General features: G+C 37.7%; 1 protein-coding gene across 1 annotated transcript; it reads right to left on the bottom strand.

Annotated features, from left to right (window-relative positions):
• Positions 1–421: 421 nt before the first annotated feature.
• LOC140947575 (plexin-A4-like) lies at positions 422–25,404 on the bottom strand. Its single transcript, XM_073396716.1, has 41 exons — positions 25,268–25,404; positions 21,899–23,096; positions 21,538–21,750; positions 20,764–20,889; positions 19,982–20,082; positions 19,165–19,291; positions 18,363–18,522; positions 17,769–17,865; positions 16,812–16,923; positions 15,962–16,078; positions 15,545–15,646; positions 15,258–15,351; positions 14,472–14,668; positions 13,552–13,703; positions 12,985–13,090; positions 12,518–12,660; positions 12,222–12,410; positions 11,616–11,727; positions 10,418–10,630; positions 9,663–9,746; positions 9,475–9,549; positions 9,013–9,256; positions 8,378–8,520; positions 8,172–8,296; positions 7,825–7,884; positions 7,605–7,679; positions 7,457–7,523; positions 6,676–6,816; positions 6,319–6,429; positions 5,866–5,911; positions 5,524–5,627; positions 5,143–5,209; positions 4,540–4,652; positions 4,369–4,464; positions 3,982–4,151; positions 3,584–3,686; positions 3,261–3,305; positions 3,109–3,173; positions 2,866–2,941; positions 1,972–2,046; positions 422–1,649 (listed from the first exon to the last, which is right to left on the bottom strand). Exons 2-41 carry the CDS (start codon positions 23,033–23,035, stop codon positions 1,566–1,568), a joined length of 5,667 nt encoding a protein of 1,888 aa, XP_073252817.1. The 5' UTR covers positions 23,036–23,096; positions 25,268–25,404; the 3' UTR covers positions 422–1,565.
• Between the last annotated feature and the right edge of the window lie 570 nt (positions 25,405–25,974).

The following is a 25,974-nucleotide window of genomic DNA, read 5'->3' as shown; positions in this document are numbered from 1 at the left end:
ATTCAACTAGCCTGAAAAAAAATCGATCTGCAGGATTGGTTATAGTTCTTCTGTAACTTGAATTCCCCCAAAATAATCAGAATTCACTAGCCTGATAGCAAAATGCAGTAGCCCCTGGCTATCGGCCACCACTTTCTTTGCACGCTGGTTTAATAAGTTTAAAATGGGAGGCGCATACAATCGTTTTAAAACGCGGAAAAAACTCACGAACTGCTCGGGTGTGTTGGGTATGCACATTAGAGATTGACCTGGGCGTCGCATGGCTTTTCGTCCTGAACCTCACTTCCATATCATATGCTTCCCTCCCCAGTGGTCACCTGTTTTATTTCCTTTGTGAGCATGCACGTGAATTAGGGCAAGAGCAAAAAGAGTAAGAAAGATAGAGGAAGGGAAGGGGAAATATTTACACAAAAACCCCAGCTTTTATGAAATAACTTTATTTACAAGCATTGGATATTACTTCTATAATTTTACATTTAGTCAACTTACATTTTTATGTATAAAAAAACAAGCATAGGAGACTTCAATACTGCCTTGACCCTCCGGATTCAGAAGAGTTTACCTTAAATAAGCTAAGTCATGGAGTACCCTAAGCCTCAGTTTCAAAGTGAGGCTAAGTGCGAAACTTTTGATATAAAAACGATTTTTTATTCTTATGCAAATAAAAGTCATTTTCACAAGAAAGGTTTTGCACTTAGTCTCGTTTTAAAAGTGAGAGCTTTTGAAACCCGGAAATGGCCTGTTTTCTGAGCACAAACCAAAAAAAGCTTAGCAGTTGCGAGGAAACAGAACAATATAATACCAACAATATAAATCACTTCTTCATGGGGGCTGGAATCGGAGAGGAACAACAGTCTTTCCCTTTTAAAGAAAATCAAGTAGTTTAAAAGCAATCTCTGATAAGCACTACCAAAAATATGTATTAGGAGCACCATCGGCTCTTGCCACTTTTAGGGAAAGCATGGTCTTTTAAAAAAGAAATGCATAAACTTTTAGACAACTCAACAAGCTTCTTTCTGGAAAGGTATAAAAAAGAACTAAACACTACACACAGGTAATTAAACCAAAGAGTTATACTTGACCAGCTACACTGTTCCCTTGAGTTACAAGGCTATGCTCTTGATATAGGTACGTTGATTGCAAAAGTCTGTGCCTAAAATAAGTATGACTGAATTAAATAAATGGTGGAGTCTATATTAGGAGAAAAAACCAACACAGTCGAGATTCAGACGCTTAGCATAATCGTTTTCCTGTCTTTGAGATAAAAATGTTTGTACTGGGCACTACAATGGCGTACAACTGCTGGCTTAGCTGACTGTCTGACAGCTGCTTCCATGGCAAGGTCCCCTGGAAATTATGTTCCCTCATTCAAACAGGTAGCACTTTTACAACTCTCCTGTGAGTTAAAATTTAGCACCGATCAGGTGCAGCAAATATTAGGATAGCGGCCAGGATGATAATTGCATGGTTATAATCTCAATAAGCACAAATAAACTGGGCAGCAATTTAAATGTAAGATCAAGAACTGCATTCATCAACCATGTGAGCAGGTCAAGTTCTATCAATCAGTCATCTGAGATGGTAGCAATCACGTGCTCAAGCTTAGAGGCTAATGACGACAGCCCAGACTCCTCCAGGGCATCTTGAAGCTAAAAACGAAACAAAAAAAGAATTTAAGACAATATACTGCCTGGAAGACATGTGTAAAAGGGATTGACATGCACCCACTAACATCTATCGAGAGAAGTGCGAGAGATGCCAGGGTATTAAGAAGGAAAAGAGAGGACTCTTTCCTCTTTCCTTACATCTCCTTCCATACCCCAAGTGTCGCACTGTCCTGCTTGTCTACCGCGACTTTTATCCACAGAGCAGTATAAGGTGAAAGAGGGAGACTGGGAATGAGTAACTTCCAGGGTATTTGAAAAATGCATACATCTTGGTCCGTCACGCACATAATAATATGGTGCCTACCTGATCTTGATACTTTCTGACGTAATCATAAAGCTCTGAGAGGGCTTGGTCAGAATTGAACTCCTGTCCATGGGCCTAAAACGACAAACAAAGGATGTATTTAGCCCACAGGTCTGCTGGGGCCACATACCCATGAATATCCTGTACACCTGGCAGTTTTGGGGAGGGGCAAAAGAGGGGAACGCCTGCAAGCGGCAAAATCGAGAGGAGAATAGGGCGGAAACAACTATCTTAATTCTCGCAGCTTCGCGCATTTGCGTGATCGCCAGATAAAACCTCCAGCTAAGTAGAAAAACTCCTGAATATAATTTGGTTATGAAAAGACCGCAAATAACGAATTAATAACTGCATCGCTTAGTGAAGGTGGGTGCCCAGGATGTCCAGGGGCTTCTACCTTTGGCACAGCCAGCCCCTAGACAGAGTTACGCCCCCATGGCTGGCAAACCAGACACGAGCCCTCCAGCCATGAGCCCCCAGGCCAATGGCACCATGCACCTGTCACACTGATTTAACAGTGGAAAAATAAAGGGGGGGGGGGGGTAGGGATGGGGGGAAAAGAATGATCCAAAGGCTAAAAGAAGAGAATGGCCGCCAAGAAAACACTGTACTGAGCACATGGAGGTGATGCAAGCAAGGCTGATCGCGCTTGAGCCAAACGACAGACTGCTGACCAGACCCGCACTCCTTGTGGTTAAATTTAACTTCATTTGAACTTTTTTCACTAAGCGCATTCGTCCATAGATTGGATAGCCTCTGTACATCCTCCCCCTCCGTTCAAAAAATAAAAGCGGGGAGAGGGGAGGGGTGGCTTTACACATGCCTCCAGTGATAAGCAAGTTCGTCCAACCCAAGTAAAACACGTGACATGTAAAGCGGGCTGTTGAAAACACTAACCGTTGAGAGGTCATTCAGGAACTTGGATAATTCCTGTGGAGTGAGTGCGCGAGCTGCATGTATGTCAGAATAAAACCTAGAAATAACAAAAGAAAATGGCGCCCTTTGTGATTAGACCAAAAATATCGCACCACTTTTTGACCAGAAAAAAAGTAAAAAACAACAAAGCTAAAGCCATGTGACAAGACTCAACGAAGTTCTTGCAAAATCAGATGAGTGAAAATAATATATACGCAAACTCACCTTTCAACTTCTTGACGATATCCAGGAATTTCTCGCGCATAAAGCAGCTTATTTGATGGAGAATCCTATATACACAAAGGAAATTTGGATTAAGAAAATATGTTGAAACGTTTGGCAAATCTGAACACAGTTAATTGGCACATGTCTCTTACCTTGCCAAGAACATGCTCAGACACAGAACAGGAATCCATGAAAAGCTTTAAGGAAGAGAAAACACGATTAAATTTCATCTTTCTCCGTGGGAAAAACATTACTGGACAAGGGTTCTTTCACAGGAATATATTCAGTATAAACGAATAAGAAATCTAGAGGAGATATTTAGCCAAGTGGGTTTAGAACTAAAACAAGAAAGTGTGAAATGCAGGGTTTGTAGTACTGAGAAAGTAAAAAAAAATGGAGTCTTGACGGATTTTTTCATGGAACAAATGTTTTAGTTCCATGACAAGAATGTGGAAACCGAGTAAGAGATACTGACCTGTGCCACAACAGACAAGCAAGAATCTACAATGCCTGACTTTGATACATCAAATATGAAGTTTGGATTCTTTATTATATTTATCCAGAACCTCAGTGGCAAACTGAAAATAAAAAAAGTCATAATAATAACACTCGGATGAATTAACTGGGCAAACAGCTTCCGGTGACAATGATCTAAGCGTACTTTGTATGCATTCCACTAAAAGAGCTATGTGGTAAAGAGGACTGGACTTCCCTTTTTTGCACAAGTACAGTGTATCATTCCCAAGTAGCCTGCATGGCAGGTGAAAAAAGGGGAGGGGAGAGGGAGGGGGAGAACGCAAAGGCGAGGTAAGAGAAAGGAGGACGACAATTAGGACGAGGTAGGTGTTTGATCTGAGTGGATATTCTGGTTACCTGTTGTTTTTCCAGGTATGTAAGACTTCCTCATCTGATAGATTTAGTTCTTTGGCTTGTGTATCAAGAAGGTCAAATAGAAACTTGACCACCAGAGGCAAACTTGATCCGGGCCGATAACGCATAAACACAGTGTGAAATAAACGGTCGACAAATTTCTGTAGAGTTCCCTATAAATAAGAATACAAAACTCTCTTGAACTTCAAAAGTATCTGATGCATCAAACACAAAAGGGGAAGGTCATTGAACTGAACTATTAATAATAAGCGAGTGAACGAGGGATAATCTTCCCCAAAAAATAGTGTAGCGAGAAGCGAAGCTTCGAGAACAGCAGTAAAAGTTGGAGGGAAACTTTTGGAACATAGGTAACAAGAGACGAAAACACACCTTTGTTTTTAAGAGTCTTGTCAAATAAATCTCCGATAAGAATTTGCTGTTGCGGTCATCCTCCGCCCTGTCGGTGGGGTAATCCATTTGTTTAACCTGAAATTAAGGCAATGGACAGTAAGAAAGTTTAGCATTACAGAGAATTCATGAATGGGATGTAAAGATACCCACCAAATGCCACAGTCTTCCACGCTCATCTGGTCCATCTGTGTTAGAAACTGCTAATGGGCTATAGCTTCCCCCTGGACTGAAGCCTACACGCAGAACATTTCTTTTGTTTAACTCTGCAGACACAGAAACAGTTGTCATCGGTTAGGTGCGCAAACTTTGTTGATTGTATAACGGAATTTTTTTTTTTGGCACAGTAAGCCGAAAAAAAGCTTTTCTTTCACCAGGAGGGGGTGGTGGTGGTGGTGGGGGGGGGGGGGGGGGGGTGCAGATGGTGTTATCGGCAAATGGCATGAAAAAAAGACAATAAACAATACCCGCAACCACACCACCGAGGTATGGCCGCAGGTCACCCGTTCCTTCAAGGTTCTCACCCACCTACCCTAAACTTTCACTCATTTTTACATCCATTCAGGTTGTTGTTGTGAATTCCCTCATTACTATATAAACAAAGGTCAGGTAGCCTTTTATTGCAAATACACAGTTATTAATCACCAACAGAGGAAATATTCTCCAACGGATTTTGCCAGAGAACGTTCATAAACAGTTTGTGCGTATTGTGACAAAGGCGACATAATGGGGCAATAATTAAGGTAGTATCCTCACCAGAATCTGTCGAACTGTAGAAGTACGTGTGGCCTGTTACAAGTCTAAATGAAGCATTGTCTGTAACCTAAAATTGGAAAGAGGAGCAAGAAAAAATATATCACTGACTTGTCCAAAGTTATTCTGGTACCAGCAAAAATTGTTCAGCCAAATTTTTAAACAGAAAGAACTGAAGTACTGTCGGTAAGAAGAAAAACAACAAACTGCCCGACCCCTTGTAGCCTTAAACCCAACCCCACGCACTAATACTAATGAAAATGAAGGAAACAAACAAAGCCTATTTACTTTTACATAAAATCAGCAAGGGTGGTAGTTTTCCCTTTTCCTCTTCTGAAATATTATTCAATGTAGATTTGTCCACTACTGTTACCTAATATTTACCTTATAATGACTTAATGTGTTAATTTTTCTCCACTCTCCATCTATAACTGATTGAGAATCATCATCTCGTAAAGCCAGTACTCTTCCAGAACTCTGCTCCCATTCTACAATCAAGAAATACACTTTAAGTTTGTAACTACTGTACGTCTCCTTTACCCCACCCCTCCCTGACCAGCCAAAAATTTACAACACCACATATAGACATATTACGGTCACTTTGGTTGCTGTATGACACCATGGAAATGCAAAACGCGTGACATCAATTGTTTCCTAACTATCATAATATTTCTTAATAACGGATGTGATACATACTACTACAAATACGTAAATGTAATTTCTCACCAAGCTGAAGGGAATCTCTTTCAGGTCGGCTGGAATACGGAGAGTTCTACAAACAGAGTGTTTTGCATTAGTACAATTAACACACTCGTGGATCTAGGCAACTACCGTCATACTTTAAAATGTAGTTCACCATATCATGTCCTGGTGTTTATAGAAAGAAGGGTTCTTAATACTGCTATTTATAAAACATGTATTAATTTGAAAGACATTTCTTACTGATGTTAACCTGTGCTTAGGATTTATCTATCTTCAAACCCCTCACACAATTCTTCCCTTAACCCCTTATACAAATGCCATTTAAAGCACTCCCTTTTATTGTCAAATTTCTTCTAGTCTGTCAGGTTCTTCTTCTAACTTCATTTTCAAATGAAACCAAACTGTCTGAATTTAAATTCCATGGCTATTGACGCTAGGAAAGTGATTGATTATGATGGCTGAATGGATTTTACGTACCTTGAAAATGACATCTAACATCTTCTCCTTCGCTTGAGAGATGGTATCACAGTCAAGCAGCAGAACAGTCACTGGAGGATTGCTTTCATAAGTCACACTCACATTCAGCATCTGAAAATATTCACGAAAAATACTTCATCTTCACTTACAAAAAACGTTGAACTAGCTTAAACTGCAAGCACTTTTATTAATATCGACAAAAATATCTCGCCTAGGATTTGAAGGTTAAAATCACAAAAACCCAGAAGTAACACACCCCTCAGTGAGCTATAACTGTCATACAATGGCTCTCGTAATGAACATCGCAAAACAACTTTATCATGATGATGGTATCGAGTATCGATGCAATGTAAGTACCTTGAATTCCAAAGCCTGTCTGAGAAGTTTGTCTTCACTGAGCGAATACCTGGCCTCTCCTGTAACAGCATCTACCGGGCCTTTCTCAGTTTGTTGTTTAACGGCTTTGAATAACATAAATAACGCTTCACCAGCGTCATTCTAAAAAAGATAAAAAGACATGTGTAACCTGTTGTAAAATGAGAAGATGATCCACTCATCTTCCCTTCTAAAGTGTAGTCCTTACATTAACTGGCAAAAGGCGTTATTGCTCCTCTGAGTCAAACCTTGATAGTATTCAAACTTTCCCCACTAGTAGTTTAAGATGATCATATGAAATATGGTTCTAACTTGAGTCTGTTCTTCTAAACTTCGTGAATAATTTAACAGCCGTGAATAACTGATGGGAAACAGTTTGTAGCACTATGAATTTCTTTTTCAAACTCTTTTTGGTTGAGAAGTTATATCAAACACTAGAAACAGTGCTCCCTCAAAATATGTAATACCTTAAAGATACTCCGCAGCATGTCATATTTCAATTCTCCATGTTTGATATGTCAAGACACACTGTGTTTGATGTCTTACATGAAATCCTTACGTGTGATTCTTCATTTCTAAGCTGGAGTTGTTTACGTTACTGTTTGAGAAAAGAAGTTTTACTTCCCCTTTTGAATCATGTTATGAAATTTTACGACGTCCTAGGATTTACTTACTTACTTAACTGCATCCGAGAAAATCGGTGACATGATGAAATTCTTCCTCTAACTCACTCTGTACAACATAACAGTTTGGATTTACTCACCTTTAGAAAATTGTACATACAGAATGCCAGCCAGTTGGTGAGCATCTTTTCGGCAACAGACTCTGTCCTGTAGGAGAAAATACGGCACAAAACTATTAGCATTTCATGTGGTTTCATCAATGTTACATCTACTAGTAGCACGACTAACCTTCGTAGCAAAAGCTTTGGGTGACTTTTTGCAACTGACTTGCGTATTAGCTCACAAAGCAAGTCCTTTAATATTCTGAAAGAAAAAGAATACACTTCAGTTAACATTGTAGCAACATAATCTGTTTTCCATAAATCTATTAACTGTTCCGACGGTTCTTATCAAGTCCCTTAAAGAAGAATTTACAAGGACCTATTTACTCTGGGAGAGAATTACTTACTCTGTAGCATATTCCATTTTGGCTTGAAAAGCAACCATCAAAAGAGACGCAACATTGCACCTGTAACAAGAAACATTCTTAAAAGATAAGTAAATTGCTCTGCGCCTTAAGAGAAAGCCATACACAGTGGGAGCCTTAAACCTTCACGTTAAGGAAGGATATCAGGTTAAAAAACCATAAAGACAACTTGTTTGACAGTTTTACTGAAAATATACATTCTAACTGTTTCTGTTGTTCCTTTGAATAGTAACTTTTATTATAGGCCGAACAAACGTTATTCTAATAGAGGTAAAATGGCGTCATAAGGTCTCTGAGTTCCCTTGATGCCGATTAACTTTATAACCAACCTGTCTTTCATTTGAAATGTATTTTGTGCTTCCAAGGTGCGAATAAAGACCAAAAGGAACTTCTTATTGTGGAGCAATTGCGAAAACTGCCGTAAACCAGTCTCCCAGTTCTCTGTGAGCATCAGCTAACAAAAGAAAAATAAGCCCAATAATTAGTCACAGTCCAGCTACTTTTCTGAATTTCCCAGTTCTGCATCAGCTGTTACCTTGCTCTTGTGTAAAACAGGGTGATCGTCCAAACCTGGAAACAGCACATGCAAAGCGTACGTCTGGAAATTTAAGAATGGCATTCCAGACATTGACAGGTCGCTGGTCAAATCTGTTACATCGGTCTGCAGTTCAGCAAAAGCTAAAAAATAACCAGGACTTGATTTAAATGATTTGGCCACTTATTAGTCTTGTAGTAAATACCTTATTATGTTAAGCCGATTCTATGAAGTGAATATCTAAAACAAGGTTGGCTTTATTACATACATTAGAGTGGTTTTCGTTTGAGTGTCGTAAAACCAAAACCAAAGTAATTACTCTGGCCAATCACATAGGACACAGACAATACATTGAACCAATCATAACTCGAAGTAATTACATGTGGCTGACGCAAAGCGCGGGAAAATGCATGCGAGCGCGTCACAATTGGCTTTGGTTTTACTTCTGATTGGATGAAAAGGTGGCGCGAATCTTTTAAGCCAATCGCATCGTGTAGAAAGTGCAAAACCAATTACTTTTCTACACTCAAATGAAAACCGCTCTAAGAAAGAGAAAGTTACAACATGGTTTCAATTGGGCCTTGTCCGTGAATGATTAAGAAAGTGGCGCAAAAATCCATCACCAATCAAAATACCTTCTCGGCATTCACGAGCGACCTTGGACTCTAGGTTGTTCATCTGAACTTCAAGACTCTTAAAGTCTTTCTTCTGTTTTCGACGACTGCGCCGACACCAGCAAAGAATAATGATGACTAAAATGATAAGAAAGAGAGCACCACCTCCCACGCCAATCCAAACGTAAAGTGGTATATCTTTGGACACGGGTTTAAAATACTTCAGCCTGCCAACAGAAAAGCGCAAGTTACGACCAATTTCAACCTGCAAAAAGAAAAAAGTTTATTTTTCATACGAGTTAGTACTGAATAACCACAGGAGTTGGGGCTCCTCTGATCATTCGCATCCAAGTGGTTGAACTCAAACAGACTGAGGCACAATTGTATGTATTCCTTGCTTTGTTGAAATTATTTATTACTAACAAGAGTGGCATGCAGTCTTTTAATTATTTAGGAATTCGCTTGAAAAGAAAACTATCAAACCTTAACAGCATAGAGTCCATCAGGAGGGTTTGAACTGTGACTTTCTTCAGTCGGTGCCAAACAAACCAACTGCTCCTAAAAAACAATCACCAAACAATTAAATCGAAGAAACTGCTCGTCTTGATAAAGTAGTTCTCAATTTAGAAGCTCAGCCGTGTTCATGCAGTTAATGAGATTTACAATCGTACCTTATCAACACTGGTTATCTTGCATGACTGTTTTCCAACGGTAACAACTATCTGTGATTTCAATGCATTTTCTAAATTTTTGGCCTGAGGATAAAACATATTTTAAAGTCAACTTGAGGACAATGAGAAGAAAAGCGACATTAGATTTCTAATTTAATCCCAGCATTGTATGCATGTGATTTGAAAGACTTGTTAAAAAAGTTGGGTATAAAGAAAATTAGCCATCTCCCAGAGGCCAAAAACCTTCCACAACCCATTATGAAGACAAGCCATAAAGTTCTAAGGGGTCACATTTCAAATGACACCTCCTTCCGAGCTGGAAATAATAGCTGGTTGCTGGACAGTGTTCAACTAAAATTGGCCCATATCTTGACTGTGATTGGACAAGATGTCTGGACAAAATTAATATCAAAGACCATTAAAATCCACCTTTAGCACATGTGAATTCTTGTACCAACAAATTAACATTATTGGAAGAATATACAGCAGCTATCATCCTTCCTGCAAATCCTGCATCTACCAGGCACAAAGTTTTGTTTACCACACGGTATGCATCAGTCTCTGGGCATCACCCATCACTATTATATGTTGTCCAGTCAAATTAGAGACATATTTACTTTAAAGAAAGAAAAGTGATTTGCAAAGCTGTCTTTGGCAGGACATTCTTTTCATGCATTTGAATAAAACCAATTTTTTTTATATACATGTGGATTTGAAAACAGGATTTAACCAAGCAATAAAATCTGACTTAATACCTCCAGTATAAGGTTGTCTTCCTTCAATTCATATACATCCTCAAAAGGTATGAACTCAGGATTTGGAATCATTGTGACAGTTGTTAAGTTTGACTGTATTTTTACAGCATCCAAGATAAATGCAGCCGCTACTTGCGAAACATTTCCTGTAAGATCTGGCACTTCTGGAGAGTGACATATCATTGATGAACTGCTCTCTGGTTTTTTACAGTCCTGAAACAGCATTTTCAAGAATATACTTCTTATAAAGCAAATGTTAACTGATAAAGACATTCAAAAACATTCCACTTAGGTGTAGAAGGGTAACTTTCCACTGGATAAGGGTAACAAAATAAGTGGAAAATGTTTTTCTCACAAACCACTAGGGGCCCGGATATAGGTCATGTGACCGAAAGGCAGGCAATTGCTTTTGTTGCATCTGCCATTACTGACCTTCCCACCCACCCGCCCTAAGATTCCAGTTTTGTAAACTGTTTAAATGTAATGTGCAACTTTGTAATTTTGTTACTGTCCCACTGGAATAAAGGTCAGGCAGGCTGCGGGGGTCGGCTTGGCATGGCTACAAGTAGTGTGTAAGAAAGGCAGGTCAGAGTCCGACTATGAAATGGAAATGCTGGGAGCAAGAAAGATTCACTAAAGACTCTCAGTGAATGATAGTGAGGAAACAGCAAAGATCAGTTAGAACTGGTATAGAGTGTTTTCACATGACGTCACGGCGGCCATATTGGTGTCCCAAAACAATGAAACGGCAGCCATGTTGGTGTCCCAAACCAATCCTCTGGGAGTTGAACTCTTTTCTTATGCAAACGCTTTCTTTTGTTGCAATAAATCTGCATAGATGCTGGCCACGTGAGTGAAAACACTCTATATAGCTACTGTTAGTGTAAAATGGAAAAAGGAAGGTTTGTTTTTTACCACTCTCTCAAGTCCACTCAGGAGTGTGCAAACAAGCAGTTTAAAAACATCACACAGTAATAACATATGTATCAAATTAATTTGCTTCATATCTACCACAAAACTAATTGCATTTCTTCTGAAAATAAATTCTACGATAATGTTTAAACAGTCTCATCGAAAATGAATTTCAAAAAAATAGCGAAATGACCAAAATTTTTATAAAAGGAAACAAAATTAATAATAAAGACTGAAAAAAGGAAAGCAACATGGGATAATTATATAAGACAGATCAGGACCTTACCTGGATGTCAGTATCAACAACGGTGCCATTTTTCAAAGTATATCTGAAGAATATCTTGGGGTTTTGTATAGAATCCAGATTGGTTCCAGTCACGCTTAACTCAAGGCCCCCACTAAAAAGCAAAATTTTTCAGCAAAGGAGTTGGACATAAAGCCAAAGGAGAAGGGATAGTTTTTGTAAGTTACACAGGTTACCAGTCATTAAACAACTATCAGTTTGACTTGAACATTTTGTTTTGTTCTGTGCCTAACACCTCTAGTTCACACCCATACCCAGCACAAATCACACAACTATAACAACAAACTTTCATGCAATGGTTATTGATTCCAGGCTTGTTATTAGCTCCCTTTAAAATAAGTTGAAGCTGAAAAAATTCTCTGAGTGTACAAGTTCAAAAAAATCTCAAACCCTGGATGATAATTAAACCATGATCATTATTTCAAACTCTCTCTCTCTCTCTTCTCCCCCTTTCAAATAAAGTGTTGCAATCATAGTTACTTGAACATTATCATTACCTCTTTATGCACCTTTTTGCTATATCATAGTGACTCAAAGTTCCATAATTATCTTTAAACTGTGTACTAAATGTTTCACAACGTAACTCACCCATAGTATAGTTTGTCCGGGTCAATGGTAGTTATTGTAGGATCTGCTGTAAATATAAAACTTCCACTGGGTCCAACAGGGCTAAAGCCATCAAAAGTGATAATCACCTCTTTGCTGTTACTTAAAGATCTTCTTCTCCTTCTGTTTAAAGCAGGACTGATGATACATGGAACATTCGTATTTGTTACCCTGAGAAAAAGCCAAGCCAAAGGTAAATAGTGATAGTGAAAACATGAAAATATGGCAGTAGGCTTTTACAAACATCAACTACTACAACATTAAACATAGACACTAACTTGTTCCTGTCCACCAAACATTGTCGCCCAGCAACTTGAACAGTGATGTATCTTCCCGTATTCATATTATTTCCTGTTATGTTGACATTTGTTCCTCCAGATCTCGGACCTTTCTTTGGATTGAAATCCCGTGGTTCAGGGTCCTGAAAATGAATGAAAATTTTCCTTTTTTTAAAACATTATCACCTGATAAAGACAGGAAACAAAAAAACCCTAGATTTTTGAAGGAAAGCACTAAGTAATGTGACAGATCCAGTCAAATATGTTTTCAAAAAACACAGAAGTAGTCAGTTAGATCAAGCAGGACTCAAGTTAAATCAAAGTTTAAAAGTTGTGCCTTTCACAGCTCCAAGCAAGTCTTTGCTTCATACCTGTATTTATCTATTCATACCTATATTTATTTACCTGTATTTATAAATGATATGTCATGTTATATGTTTTACTCACCGTGTAGTAAATAAACTGACCTGGTAATAAAACTGTTGTGCTGACTGTCCCAAGAAGTTATTAACTGTGACTTTTACTGGTCCACTCACAGGGCCACTTGTGCTAGCTGATGTATTACAAAAGATCCTGCCAAAACACACAGACACCAAAACTGTCCTTTAAGGAAACTGATAACTGATGTCAAGTGATGTAAACAAGGATGTTTGTTAGTCAACAGCACTGCCTCTTATAATTCAATGGCAGATCATTGATAATGATGAGCACTGAACATGAGCACAACACAGGCCAGTTGCTAAGGCCTGGAATTGTACAGCTAGAAACTTCAATTAGTAGCATAATTTTGTTTCCTATGAAAATAGTCAGGGGACAAGTTCATAGAAGCTATGGGAGCCCTTAGTGACAGCCCTGACAGCAGCAGTAATTAATAACATGAACAAAATGCGATGTATTTCCATAGACAATAAAATATTTGCAGTTTTTTATGAGGTTGAAGATTAGAAGAGGTACATTGCAAATAAAACAGCTTTGAGACAAGTTTTCAGTTTAAAGTGGCATAGCAGTACTAATGATCAGCAGTATTAACTAACCTTCTAGATGGCAGATATTTTTTGGGATTCGCAAGACATGAATAACCTGCTACTGAAACAGTATTCTCAATATCACGAAATGATTTTCCAAGATCAGAACCATGAATTTCAACTTCTGTTCCACCACGTATAGGACCAGCCAGAGGCCAAACCTAAAATATTGTTACTGCACATTAGATCATAGGTCCACCCAACATGGCCACCCCAAGGTAAACACGACTTAAGTTAAACTATCAACATCATATTATGCTTTTCACTGGACTTATAACAGTCCCCATTGTTCCAGTTTGACTGTACAATCAGACAACTTTATTTCAAAGGTACCAAGGAGGTAAACAATAGAATGTGTAGCACCAGGGAGGGAGCCAAAACATGAACACAAGGGAGCACCAGGGAGGGAGCCAAAACATGAACACAACGGGGCACCAGGGAGAGAGCCAAAAAATGAGTACAAGGGGGCACCAGTGAGGCAGCCGAAAATGAACACAAGGGGACACCAGGGAGGGAGCCAAACCATGAACACAAGGGAGGCCTGTCTATCCCATTGCTACCACTATACACCACAACGCACATCCCTTGTGTAAGTTGTAGTAAGCGCTTAATTAAAACAGTCAGTGGAAAATAAGTGACATGAACAGCAAAGCTTTTCACAACATGTTTGTTTTGTTTCCTTGCTAAATAAAATTAGTTCACACAATAATACACAGTCACAGGATTTAAATTTAATGAACTGCAAGCAGTACAAAAGGCATTTCCACAATATTGACTGGTTGTTGATATTATAAATTATAAGGACATTGCACTTTTCCCAGTGAGGCTGTGATTAAAATATCCTTTTGTTTTCTAAGAATCTAACAATGGCTACATGTTTGTTTCTAGTAATAAATAATTATAAATTTTTGGCATTCACGGTCAAATACCTTTGTAATGTTGGGTTTAGTTTCACAATTTGATGTATAAGGAAACCAGGTGCCTCCTTCTTCAATACAAGCCTCTTGGACAACACACTTGTTGGTGACTGCTTTACACCAACCGCACTTTAAATTTGTTTCAGCGGCTGAGTCATGAAGGCAGATACTACAGTCTGTTCGAGACACCCAGCACTTGTACAAATACACTGTAATCAAAAATAATCAAAATGACTGCAAATTAATGCTCAAAGATAAAACAATGGTTAAAAAATTGCACAGCAGCAGCCAGGATAGATCATAATTATCAACATATATATCAAGAGGCATTCTTTGGCTGAAAAGTTTTTTAAAAATATGAGCTTTCTAATGGTTGTCCTGTGGTCTTCCAACAGGCGAAATTATTTCAAAACAAAAAATTCTAAGATATAGTGTGATAAACAATAGAATGAAATTAAAATAGAATTAAAATAAAAATGAGTACATTAAGAATTTTTGCTCAAAAGAATGCTTTTTCCTTGGGAAAAGCTGAGAGTTAATTAATAATATTAATTGTCCATGCAATTATCACATTAGAAAGTTTCTGGAATCCTGCAGGCACCATGATTATCCCTGATGCGGAGTGTCACTATTTCTAGCTGGTAGTGACAGACAATGCATGTGGCCATAACACGGGTAGCTAATGGGGTACATGAAAACCAGGCTTTAGTCTTAGGGGTTGCATTAACAGACTTTAGTATGTGCTTCTATACTACCTGAGTCACTTTGACTCTGAAGACGACTACTCAAACAACAAACCTTGAAAGGTACTGGGTACAGAAAGCTGATCCGAATTCCTGAATGTAACAGTAAGCTTCACAGCTTGTTTCTTCAGCTCTGCATCATATGAATACTGGATGACAAAAAATTAGACAAGTTGACAGGGTAAGTTGCTAACATTACACATAACTTTATTACTGACTAACAGTGAGTCAGCTACTATATCTTTGCTCACCTCTAAGTAATGTGGTAAATGGTTTCAACACAAGAGGGGAGGTGGAATCAAAATCTAATATTGCTAACAACACACTTTTTGACAAGTATACCTTAGTGGGGGAACACACTAACTGTGTGTCACTGACTCGAACTGCATCTGCTGTTTGTTTCTTTCCACCAACTTCTACAATGCACTTGTAAGAAGCACCAGACTAATAAAATTAATAACAGCAGATTATATATCAGTCACATATTGCTGGCAGAGCTCAATGAAAATTTTCTACATAAACAATGCACTTATTATCCAAATATCAATGAGGACATTTTAACATCCCAACTGATAATAAGAATTAACAAAAGTTTGAATTTATTAGTTGGTGAAGCCTAACACTTACAGACCAATGAAAAACCACTCAAAAGACCAAAGGGAATCTGACAACAAATTCAATTGACATGGAAGTTAAAGAACATCAAAGGCACTTGGTCAAGAGAACCAAACAATTTTTTCTTGACACTAAAAATAATACCTTTGTGGGAGGAAGATCATATGCAGGAAGTGTGATGCTTGTTTTTACTCCAACTGCGATATGTAATGTTGTATCGCTCTTTAATCTTGGACAGCCCTTAGAGCCAGCAGTGCGATTCTGTCAATATAAAAACCACTAATAATCACTTGTAAATTATACTAATGCAACTGCATAAAATCAACTCTCTTTCTTGCAGAAATTTTAAAGAAAAAAGTTATAATTTTTTTCTAATTTTTAACAGAATAGGCAAATTACTGGAAAAAATTTTGACTGTCCTGTATAAATGCATGATAATTATTAATGCTCTACGATGCTGACAAACATTGATCTCAACAATGACTGCATAATATATTAGGTTTAATAATTAAACGATAATGAATTTATAATAATTAGTTCATGTACCATATTTTATAAGTTACCGTCAAAATTTTGCGAGAAACTACTATATCTAATTACAGATTCCCAGCGAGCAAAAATTATCACTAAATCCTTGAAAACAGAACCTCTATTAAGTGGCCAACCTTAATTAACCAGCAGTGTGCAAAGAAAGTTGTGTCTGATGGCCTGGGGCTAGTGGATTTTACTATCAGGCTAGTGATTTTTGTTTTCAACTTGCCTGACTGTTTGGGAAATTCAAATTACAGAGGGATTGTAATCAATCCTGCTAATCAAAAAAGGTTTTGGGGCTAGTTGAAATGACTTGTGGGCTAGTACATGCTATAAGCTACAACTTGCCCGAATGGCAGACTGTAAAACTGACTTTCTTTGCACCCTGACCAGCCACTGCTCCTGTCTCTTGGGGTAAACCACTTAATGGAGCTTCAACTGCACAAAACATCTTGCCACAGACCTGTATGGGCAGGATAAACTCTCCTGGACATTCAGTATTTACATCATCAGTACATATCCCAAGATAAGTACACCAATTACATTTGTAACCTGCTTCTGCACAGTTTTGACACCTAAAAGCAAAATGACATAGCACATCTTTAGTGACAATTTGAACATGCAGGGCTGTTGTGGCTATGAAGGTGAGGTGGAAAGGTGGGGAAAGGGTGAAAAAATTGTAAGGAGAGGGAAGGAAAAGGGTAAGAGCCTGTAGACAAACATTTGGGACCATCGTTCCATGGCACCAGCTGTGCATCAGATCCTGAAGCAAGCTCCTTTTGGCGAGAACACTGACTGTTGACAGGTTTGATTTACATTGCTTTTTTGGCTGGTACGTAGCATGCAATTTGATTTAAATAATCGCTTATAAACAGGTCTTCTGATCTTAAACATGGCGTCTTCTGGTGCTTGACTGATGAGCTTTTTTAGCCGCGATGAATGTTCTTGCTTCAGAGGGCAAAACACGCCGACCAGAAAAATAACCGCAGAAAATCAATATGTGTGTCACAACCACTCAGCATAAAACAAGCGGCAAAAGTCACATTTTCTCAGTTAAAACTAAACCCTCCAGAGCATATTCTACCTGCCAGGGACAAAAAGTCATTGGAAAAAGCAGCATTTTTAAATAGGGATATTCGTATATTCATTCATTCATTCAATCCACCCTTAAATTGATGTCCAGTCTTCAAATGCTGCTGGTCAGTAGAACCCCATTGCTCCTCCACCCTCATTTTATCCATTAGAAGCCTAACGGTAATGGGTAATTGCTTAGATATTAGTTGGTCTTTGACAACAGAAGCTGACATCTGCACCTCATATAAGTAAAACATCATCATGAGATTACAATGACGATGTAGGTTAAAGAAAGAAAGGGAAGAAATCAAAACTGGAATGTACTCTGGTATTTTTTCAAACTCACCCTTTGATTGCAGAACAACTATAAAATCCTACTTGTTTGCTCACAAAAACCTCCTTTGACTCAGTAGAATAAAGACCAAGATCAACAAAAACATCACCTGAAAAACAAAACATAACTTAATCATTAAAATGGGGTGATGGATTGAAGACTGGAAATCAACAGAGTGTGTTGCAGTTAATTTTTCATCTCACTTAATTATTATTTTTCCATTGTTTTGGGGTATGGTAATTTATGCTAATGAATACAAATATTAATTGAAATAATAAAACTAACTGCAACATCTGCACCATGCCAGTAAAATAATTTAAACCTGACCAATCAAGATGGGATAAATATAGGAGCTTTTAAAAAGGGATACTGCATTGCACTGTTAAGTAATAATATTTACACTTCCTCATCGCTGGACATGAGAATGAGTGCTAATATCTAATGTTGATTACCACAACTTCAATTACAGAGGCTATAAACAACTGAAAATGTCCCACCGTCTTAACAGTCCCTTTGATTAGGGAGAAGGGGATCTAGAGCGACTAATTAACCCTCATCCCTATAGAGAGGTAGGAGCAATTGCAGCTTACTGATAAGTACACAGACCTGTTTCACTTGTGATTTTAGGTAGCTGATTGCTAGGTGGAGTCTCACAGGCTAGTTGACCATCAGGTAATTTGTGAAGTGGTCTTTCCTTTCCATATATATAACACTTGTAGCTGTCATTCTTTTGCCGGGGAGGCAGATTAGTTACATTCAGTGTTATCTGTAAAAAGGACAATAACAAACACTAGTCAAGTAAAAACTGCTGGAAAATAAAAAAGTTTGTTACATATTTTTGTAACTGAATGTTAATGAGGACTTCAAAAATTTATGAAAAAACTTTCTTCTTCAAGGTCCACAAGTGAGCTACCTTTCCGACGCCTGACATGACAGAAACAGTTCAGCAATTTGGTAGTTGGCAATCTCCAAACAATGCACATCTTTTAAACAACATGAAAAAACACAGCACCAGAATAGTTGTCACAGTTCTATTAGACCTGTCACAAATAAAAGTTTGAGTCCATAATTTATTATTGAAACAACCAGGGAGCTAAAAATTGACATGACTTGTATCTGGAAAAGGACATAATAGCTGCCCCCTTCAAACTAACGTTTGCAATGGACCTCCTATACTATTGCTATCATTTTCTAATATAAGAAAAAAAGAACATTCAGTTACATACCGGGGTTACATACTTCATTTTTATTTGCAGACAAGAAACTCTAAATAAATGCCATATGTTTCTTTAAGAAATTGTAAGAAAAGGGCAAGAACGACTGTAGTAATGGTATCATCAGAGCCATCTTAAATTGTTATAGCTAAAAGAATTGTCTGAATCTCAGTAAGATCATGGCCTGAACTTACATTAACATTTTCTCCAAGAGGGATCTTGTCAGGACTAATTGATGCAATCTGCAGACATTTAGACAAACTTGTCACAAACCGTAATGGATGAATATCAGCTTTAGAGCATTCTTCCTTTTGGGTGCAGCTGAAATATTATGCCACAAAGAACAAATTAATGAGGAATACCATTGGTGCACACAAGAAGAATCTCATAGAAAAGTAAAAGGCACGTTTGGCCACCAACAAGCCAGCTATTAGAAGGGTAGGTGATTGTAAGTCTTGTTAAATACAACAATGCACCACATCCATTTAGGACCACTCATCACTGGCCACTTGTGCTTGTTTTGAAAAGCTTACATTGCTTAGTTAATGTTGTTTGACTGACTGGTTCTCTAGAACTGGCTGCATTTTCGTATACACTGTATAGCAACAGTGCTCCTTTGACTGATTTTTTGAAAGTTAAGGCATCTTGGTGAATGTAGCTCAACCTCACATGCACAGTTTTATGATAAAAAAAAAGCTGGGACCAAAATATCTGAAAGGTCGCTCACCGTACATCAATAAAATTTGAACAGAAAATTGAAATAAACGATAAAAACTTCACAAGTTATCACTAACTAGCTACTGAATGTTCTTTACTAACTTCCCACACTTAGAATTGTCATAATAAAATTGAACTCCAATATCTCATTTAGCGGTTCTTTGGGTTTCTACTTTGCATGTTGTCCTTCAAGGAACAAAGCTCTTGTATAAAAATGTGAGGTTTAACAATGCATATATAACGCATTAATACAAGAGTGTTACTGTTACAAAAATTCGAAGACATATACTTTACCTCTTAAACAAAGTACACCAACCACAGAATGGATCACCAGGTCTGATACAGTCTCCACAAGATGAAAAGGAACTGCATTCTTCAACTGGTATCTTTGTCACCTTATCGCAAAAAAAAGTGGCATTAAAAACCACCATTATAATAATTTATTATTATTTATTCAAAATAGTTCTACATTTCTAATTGGATCAAATCCTGCAGTTTATCCTTACACATTACTAGCTAGAATTGACCAAATTTGGAAAAATGTTTGTGATGTCTGGATAATAACTTCAATACTATGGCATGACTGCCAGAAAATTGGACTGAAATCTGAGATGAGATTGCATTTTTTTGGTAGAGCAGTACAATTTAATGACAGAACATTTCATGCATTTTGTGAAGAAGAAATAGGTGAACTAATGCCTAAAAATATAGCAAGAACAGCAAGAATACAACTTGATGGACAACATCTGCTACTTGGAGAATAACTGCAGAACCGAACATCCCTTAATCTCCTAAACTTACCAAGAAACAGGCAATTGAAGAGGGGAAAATTAACATTGATTGAGGCAGCCATGTTTTAGCTTGCTTTTCAACAAGGAATAAATTTTGAATGATTAACAAAACAATTATAGGATTTGGCTTTGATATGATCAGAAGAATTATGAAGGTCTTAAAGGTCTCATTCTTTAATTGTTGATTAGATACCAGCCATTATAAAAATATTAATATTAACAATTATTAATAGGTTATGGATTAGCAGTATCAGCCTCTTATAAAGGAAAGTATTTTGAACATACCTTGTGTTTGCTCAGAACAACCAAGTACTTTTTATCACTTGTGAACTTCATCTGCCGAACTTCATCCGAGCTTATGTTCAAAACAGTGTATGGTTTCACCTTGTTTTTGCCATCTCCCACTGACACCTAAAACACACAGTGCTGTATAAAAATTATTGATTTAAAATACTGAGGGTATTTTGCAAGAAATTCAGATTTTTCCTCCTGGGCTGAGTTATTCAAGGCCTAGCTCCAATTATTGCAGTCAAATAATCCCAGGTTGACTACAAAAAGAGCATCTGTTATCAATGTAACTATCCTTGGATTTGCACTAATAGTCACAAATGAGCCCTGGAGTCAAAAATGGAGACATTTATTTAATTTGGTATTAGTAACAGTCACACCAGGTCAAGCATACCCCCATCATTACAGAATTGATGAATCAGTTATTAGAAAAATGATCCATTAATCCTTGCCATAACTAGTAGCAAATTCAAATCTGTATTCCTACATGTGTAATGAGTAATCAAATTATCACTATAACTTCTCTGTGATTTGATAGAAGGGGGTATCTTGCTTGTATTTTGCAAGAAGAAGAAGATTCAAATACAGATTAATATGGACAACAAAACAGATCTTCAGTAGCATGATCAAGTAAAGAGAAACTAGATTTGATCGAAGCATACAGAGCTACATACTTTGTCTCAGCAAACAAACAGTAGTTGCAAGACATGGCGGAAACCTACTTGATGTAGAAGGACTTATAATCAGCAAACTAAATTAATATACATGTACCTTGAGTAGCTGGCCTTGACTTGTACCAATAAACAACACTGTGTGATTGGAGTAAGGCATAGCAGCTACAGCAGCAGTCGATAGTATTCCCTGATCATATTCTACTATGGCATTTTTTGCTGCAGATAGTTTAATTGAACGATATTTAACATATTTGATTGTTAAGCTTGAAACAGGACAGAAGTTAGGAAGGATTGTTGGAGAACTTGAACCCTGTCAACAATAAAAGACAAAATGATTACTCGTGATTGTGTTACATGATTGAGCTATACGCAGTTGCAAGTAAATTACTCAAGTTAAACCAGACTTTCTTTGTCTCAGAAGAAAGAAACTCATGGTTAATGAGTGTATTAAATATTACCGTAGTAGCACAGTTCTTAACACCATCAACCCAGGGTAATCCATATTTCTCTGATGAATATGAGCCATCTGCACATTTCTTCTGGTCAGCAGCCAGCTTTTCATTGATCTCTTTGACTGGATAAAAACAAACACCTGACTTTGAAGCACGATCATTCCAGCCTCCATTAGTCTGGACAAATGTTACGACTAACACGTCATCTGAAGCTTGAATTCCAGAAGACTTAGCAAAAAAGTTTCCAGGTTTTGTTAGGTAGGCAGATGTTCCTATATTAAAATTTGTTCCATTAGTTCCTTTGCACTCCAGTGGTAACTCTAAATATGAAAAGTAATTCTTGTCTTGCTGGCATATACGAATTATGAAAGTACTGAAAACTTTTGGGTTCTTCTTTTCCTTGTAAGACTCTGTTGTCTCTTGTACAGAAACAAAGTAAGTAAAGCCACCCAATGTAAATCCATAAACATAATTCACTAAATAATTTAAGTCCGTAAATTGTAGATAGGAATATCCATCAAATGGCGAATTAATAGAAACTGCAAAAACATTGGAGCCATCAATGTTCCGAGTTGATACGGAAGGTTTTGGATTAATTAAAAAATTTAACCTATTTTTTTTAGATATAACTTTTTGTCCATATGTTTTTCCATCCCATGACGTTGCAACATACAAAGCACGTTTCCCATGATCCCAACTTGGACCAATAACAGCCACTGAAGGTAGATCAGAATTTGACACCACATATTCATTGTCGTTTGAAATTTCCACTGACAGTGTTTCTAGAGTTCTTCCTTGACAAACTCCATGTGTAAGACTCCCACAAGTGATGAGCTTTTTATTTCTACTGTCTATTAGTAGAATTTTATTCCTGTTGTCAGTATTTTCCAGACTACAATTTTGTTGTGATACGAGACATTCTTTATTATCCGGTTTAGGACCAGTAGTGATTCTTTTCAGTTCTTTTAAGGTTGATGAAGCTTTCAACAGCAGATTTTTGCCTCCAATGAAAATGATGTTTGTTTCATTGTCAATGTCGATGTTATAGAGTTCTTCACTCAATTGTAACTCTAGATAATTGCCATAACTTGGACAGAACAAAGACAAAAGGATAAGAATGATCATTTTTTGTACGTGCATCATGGTAGTAGCCTTGCAGTACACTGCTCATACCACAATAAGGCTTTTTGTTAACAGGAGCAACCTGACAGAGAAAATAAAAAAACAATAGTTATTGAATCACCCAATAAACATTCTCAGCACTATAACAATTTGAAGGATTGGACACTGGCGTAAGGACATTGCAAAACAAACACACTAGCTGTTGATATAAATGAGACTTTAATTCACATACTTCAAAGAGGCAGCTGAGTTCAGTCTGAAGAACGTTAAGTTCACTTCACCCATGCCATCAAGTGCTTTTATTTTTTGTCTGCGCCGTTTAGTAAAGGTGGGTACCCAGGATGTTCAATGGCTTTCACTTTTGACAAAGCCAGCCCGTGGATAGAGTTATGCCCCCATGGCTAGTAAAACTGCACCTTCCAGCCATGAGCCCCCAAGCAAAAAAGAAACAGCACCCATCACTCTGATTAATCAGTAGAAAAAAAGGGGGGCATTGCGGTAAATGCATCACTAAAAGGCTGAACAAGGAAGGAAACCTGGACACCAGAAAATGCTGTACTAGACACATAGATCTAATGCAAACAAGACTGATAGTGCTCAAGGCTGTGCTCTAGCAGTGCCCTGTGACCCCTGGCATCTAACTTTTGCCCTTAGGTGCCTAGAATATCTTCTAATTTTTTTGTATAGAAATCATATATAGGCACCCTGGATTTCACAGGTTCAATACATTAGGCTTTCTCCAATTTTTCTAAGAGCACAGCCTTGGCGCTTGAGCCAAACTGACCAGTGGGACCAGCAACAACACTAACTATGGGTGTGTACCTTATGAATATTAATTTGTCTTGAGATGTGATGCTGGGACCCTGAAATCCTTACCCAATACCTTGACTAACTACCACAGAAAAACCCTACCCTACCCCACACTAATTATGAACAAAATGTATCAGTTTTACCTTAATGATACCCCATATCTTATCCCAGAATAAACTGTTTGAAAACACTATCCAACACAGTGACTTGTAGCTGGAAGCTTGTAAAATCCACTCTTAGAATTCAACCCTGCTTGCTTCAGAATTTTCTTTGTTTCCTACACCTAATTATTAATAGGACACAGAGAAAATTCTTATTTAAGCTGAGAGCACATTGTACATAGATGCATACACAATGGCCCATTTTTCTTGTTATAGTCTGTTTACCTCTCTCTCCAGATGGAAAAATATGAAACTTTACAGCAAAATAATATGAGAGACAGCTTTTTCAATACAATTTCTTTGCACTGTCCATCTTATTTTGGCATCAAGACAAAATTACACTAATTATGCACTGAACTAAAAGTTGTATGTGTAAGTAACTTAAGTAACAAGCAACTGAAATTTTTAACGACCAATTGCCAAAAAAATTAGAGTCATAACATAATATGAAAGAGGATCGTTATTTTTGACAAATAATGTGTATACAAATTAGGCAGCAGCACGCTGTCATCGCGTGTTTACTGAAGTAAAGGACGCATGTAGACAACGCAGGAAAATAAAGCGACAGTGGAATTTTAACCGCTAAAAGGCACATTGTTGAGAGAAAAACTATTACGTTTCGCAAATCAAAGTTGTTTTGCTGATTATAATTCTGTTAAAGCAATGTGCAAATATGTAAGCGAAAGGCTCAGTCTTTAAAACAGGTGAAAAAGAGATTTCACGCGGTGTGGATTGTTCAGCTATAAACCTCTAGTTTAGTTTACAACAATTCACACTGTTCATTTCATTTACAGAAGTAAATAATTAAGCTTACTACAGTTGTACATAAATAAAATGTACAGCGCTTCATCAGATACTGATCATATAAAAGCTGGTATTAAAAGTGCTTTACATTCACTTTGTTTCGAGACGATTAAGGCCAAACTTCACAAGTGAAGAGCGTCAAAGCAAAAAAATCTTCACGCGCCTTACCCTCTACGTCGGGTGTAAAAAATTAAGACGACTAAATTAATCTCTTTCAAGGTATCTAATAAAAAATAAAACCAACACAGAGGGATTCTTTACCTGTTAAGTCTTCGATTTTCAAACATTGAATTTAAATAACATGCCTAAAATCGTTTAAATGTGACGTCTCATTGGGGACAAATAAGACTGTGAATGAAACATTACTAAACCGTGAAAGTCTGAACCAAACTATATAAACCGCCAAGAGTCTAAGGGCTACCAAAAAAGGATCGAAAGTCACCTTAAAAGAAAATAGAAGCATAAACATTGTTCTTACCTGCAGATGGCACACCTAGCATTAAATGATCATAAATAATTGTATTTGAGGCATCCGGAAAAATATGCAAGTGATTGAGAACTCAAGTTAGGAAGCCCAGCCTTGTTCAAAGCGCCCACGAGCAAGTCATACGTCATGTAAATTCCAGTAAAATATACGGCTTCTTTCCGCCCACGCACAGGAAACCCAATTCAAAGCACTGAGGACGGGAAGAACATGAAGTACACACAAGTTAAAACGCCCTAAACGATGTTATCTTCTTAAAAGAAACATTTTCATGGAACCTAAGTAAAGAATAACTCTAAACAAAGCAATTTTTCGCTTGCTCAGATTCTTCTTTCTTTTTAAAAGATATAAACATCCTTTCGGAAGTATTCAGATCCCAATGGCCGCTCCTCTCTTTCCCTTCCTAGTGCAACATCAGCTTAAGAACGTAAATTCCACTGCCAAATAGACTCGATAACCAGCCGCTGGTCGGAAAAAAGACAGGGGAAGCAACAAAACATTCATAAACGCGGGAACACGCGCGCACAACAGTCACGACATGGTCTTACTTTAACTTATGATTGGTGAACAATGTTGCGTCGGACAGGACCGAGAGAACGGCGGAAATCGAGCCTAGCCAATTGCGACACCTGCGAAAATTGCAAAAACAATGACTAATGCAAAAATATGGTTGTTCTCCAAACACCATGAAGCCTGCGAAA

The sequence above is a fragment of the Porites lutea genome, chromosome 9 (genome assembly GCF_958299795.1).
Source record: "Porites lutea chromosome 9, jaPorLute2.1, whole genome shotgun sequence".
Classification (NCBI taxonomy): Eukaryota; Metazoa; Cnidaria; class Anthozoa; order Scleractinia; family Poritidae; genus Porites; species Porites lutea.
The sequence above is the reverse complement of the archived record's forward strand: the minus strand, read 5'-3'. Positions and strand labels throughout refer to the sequence as shown.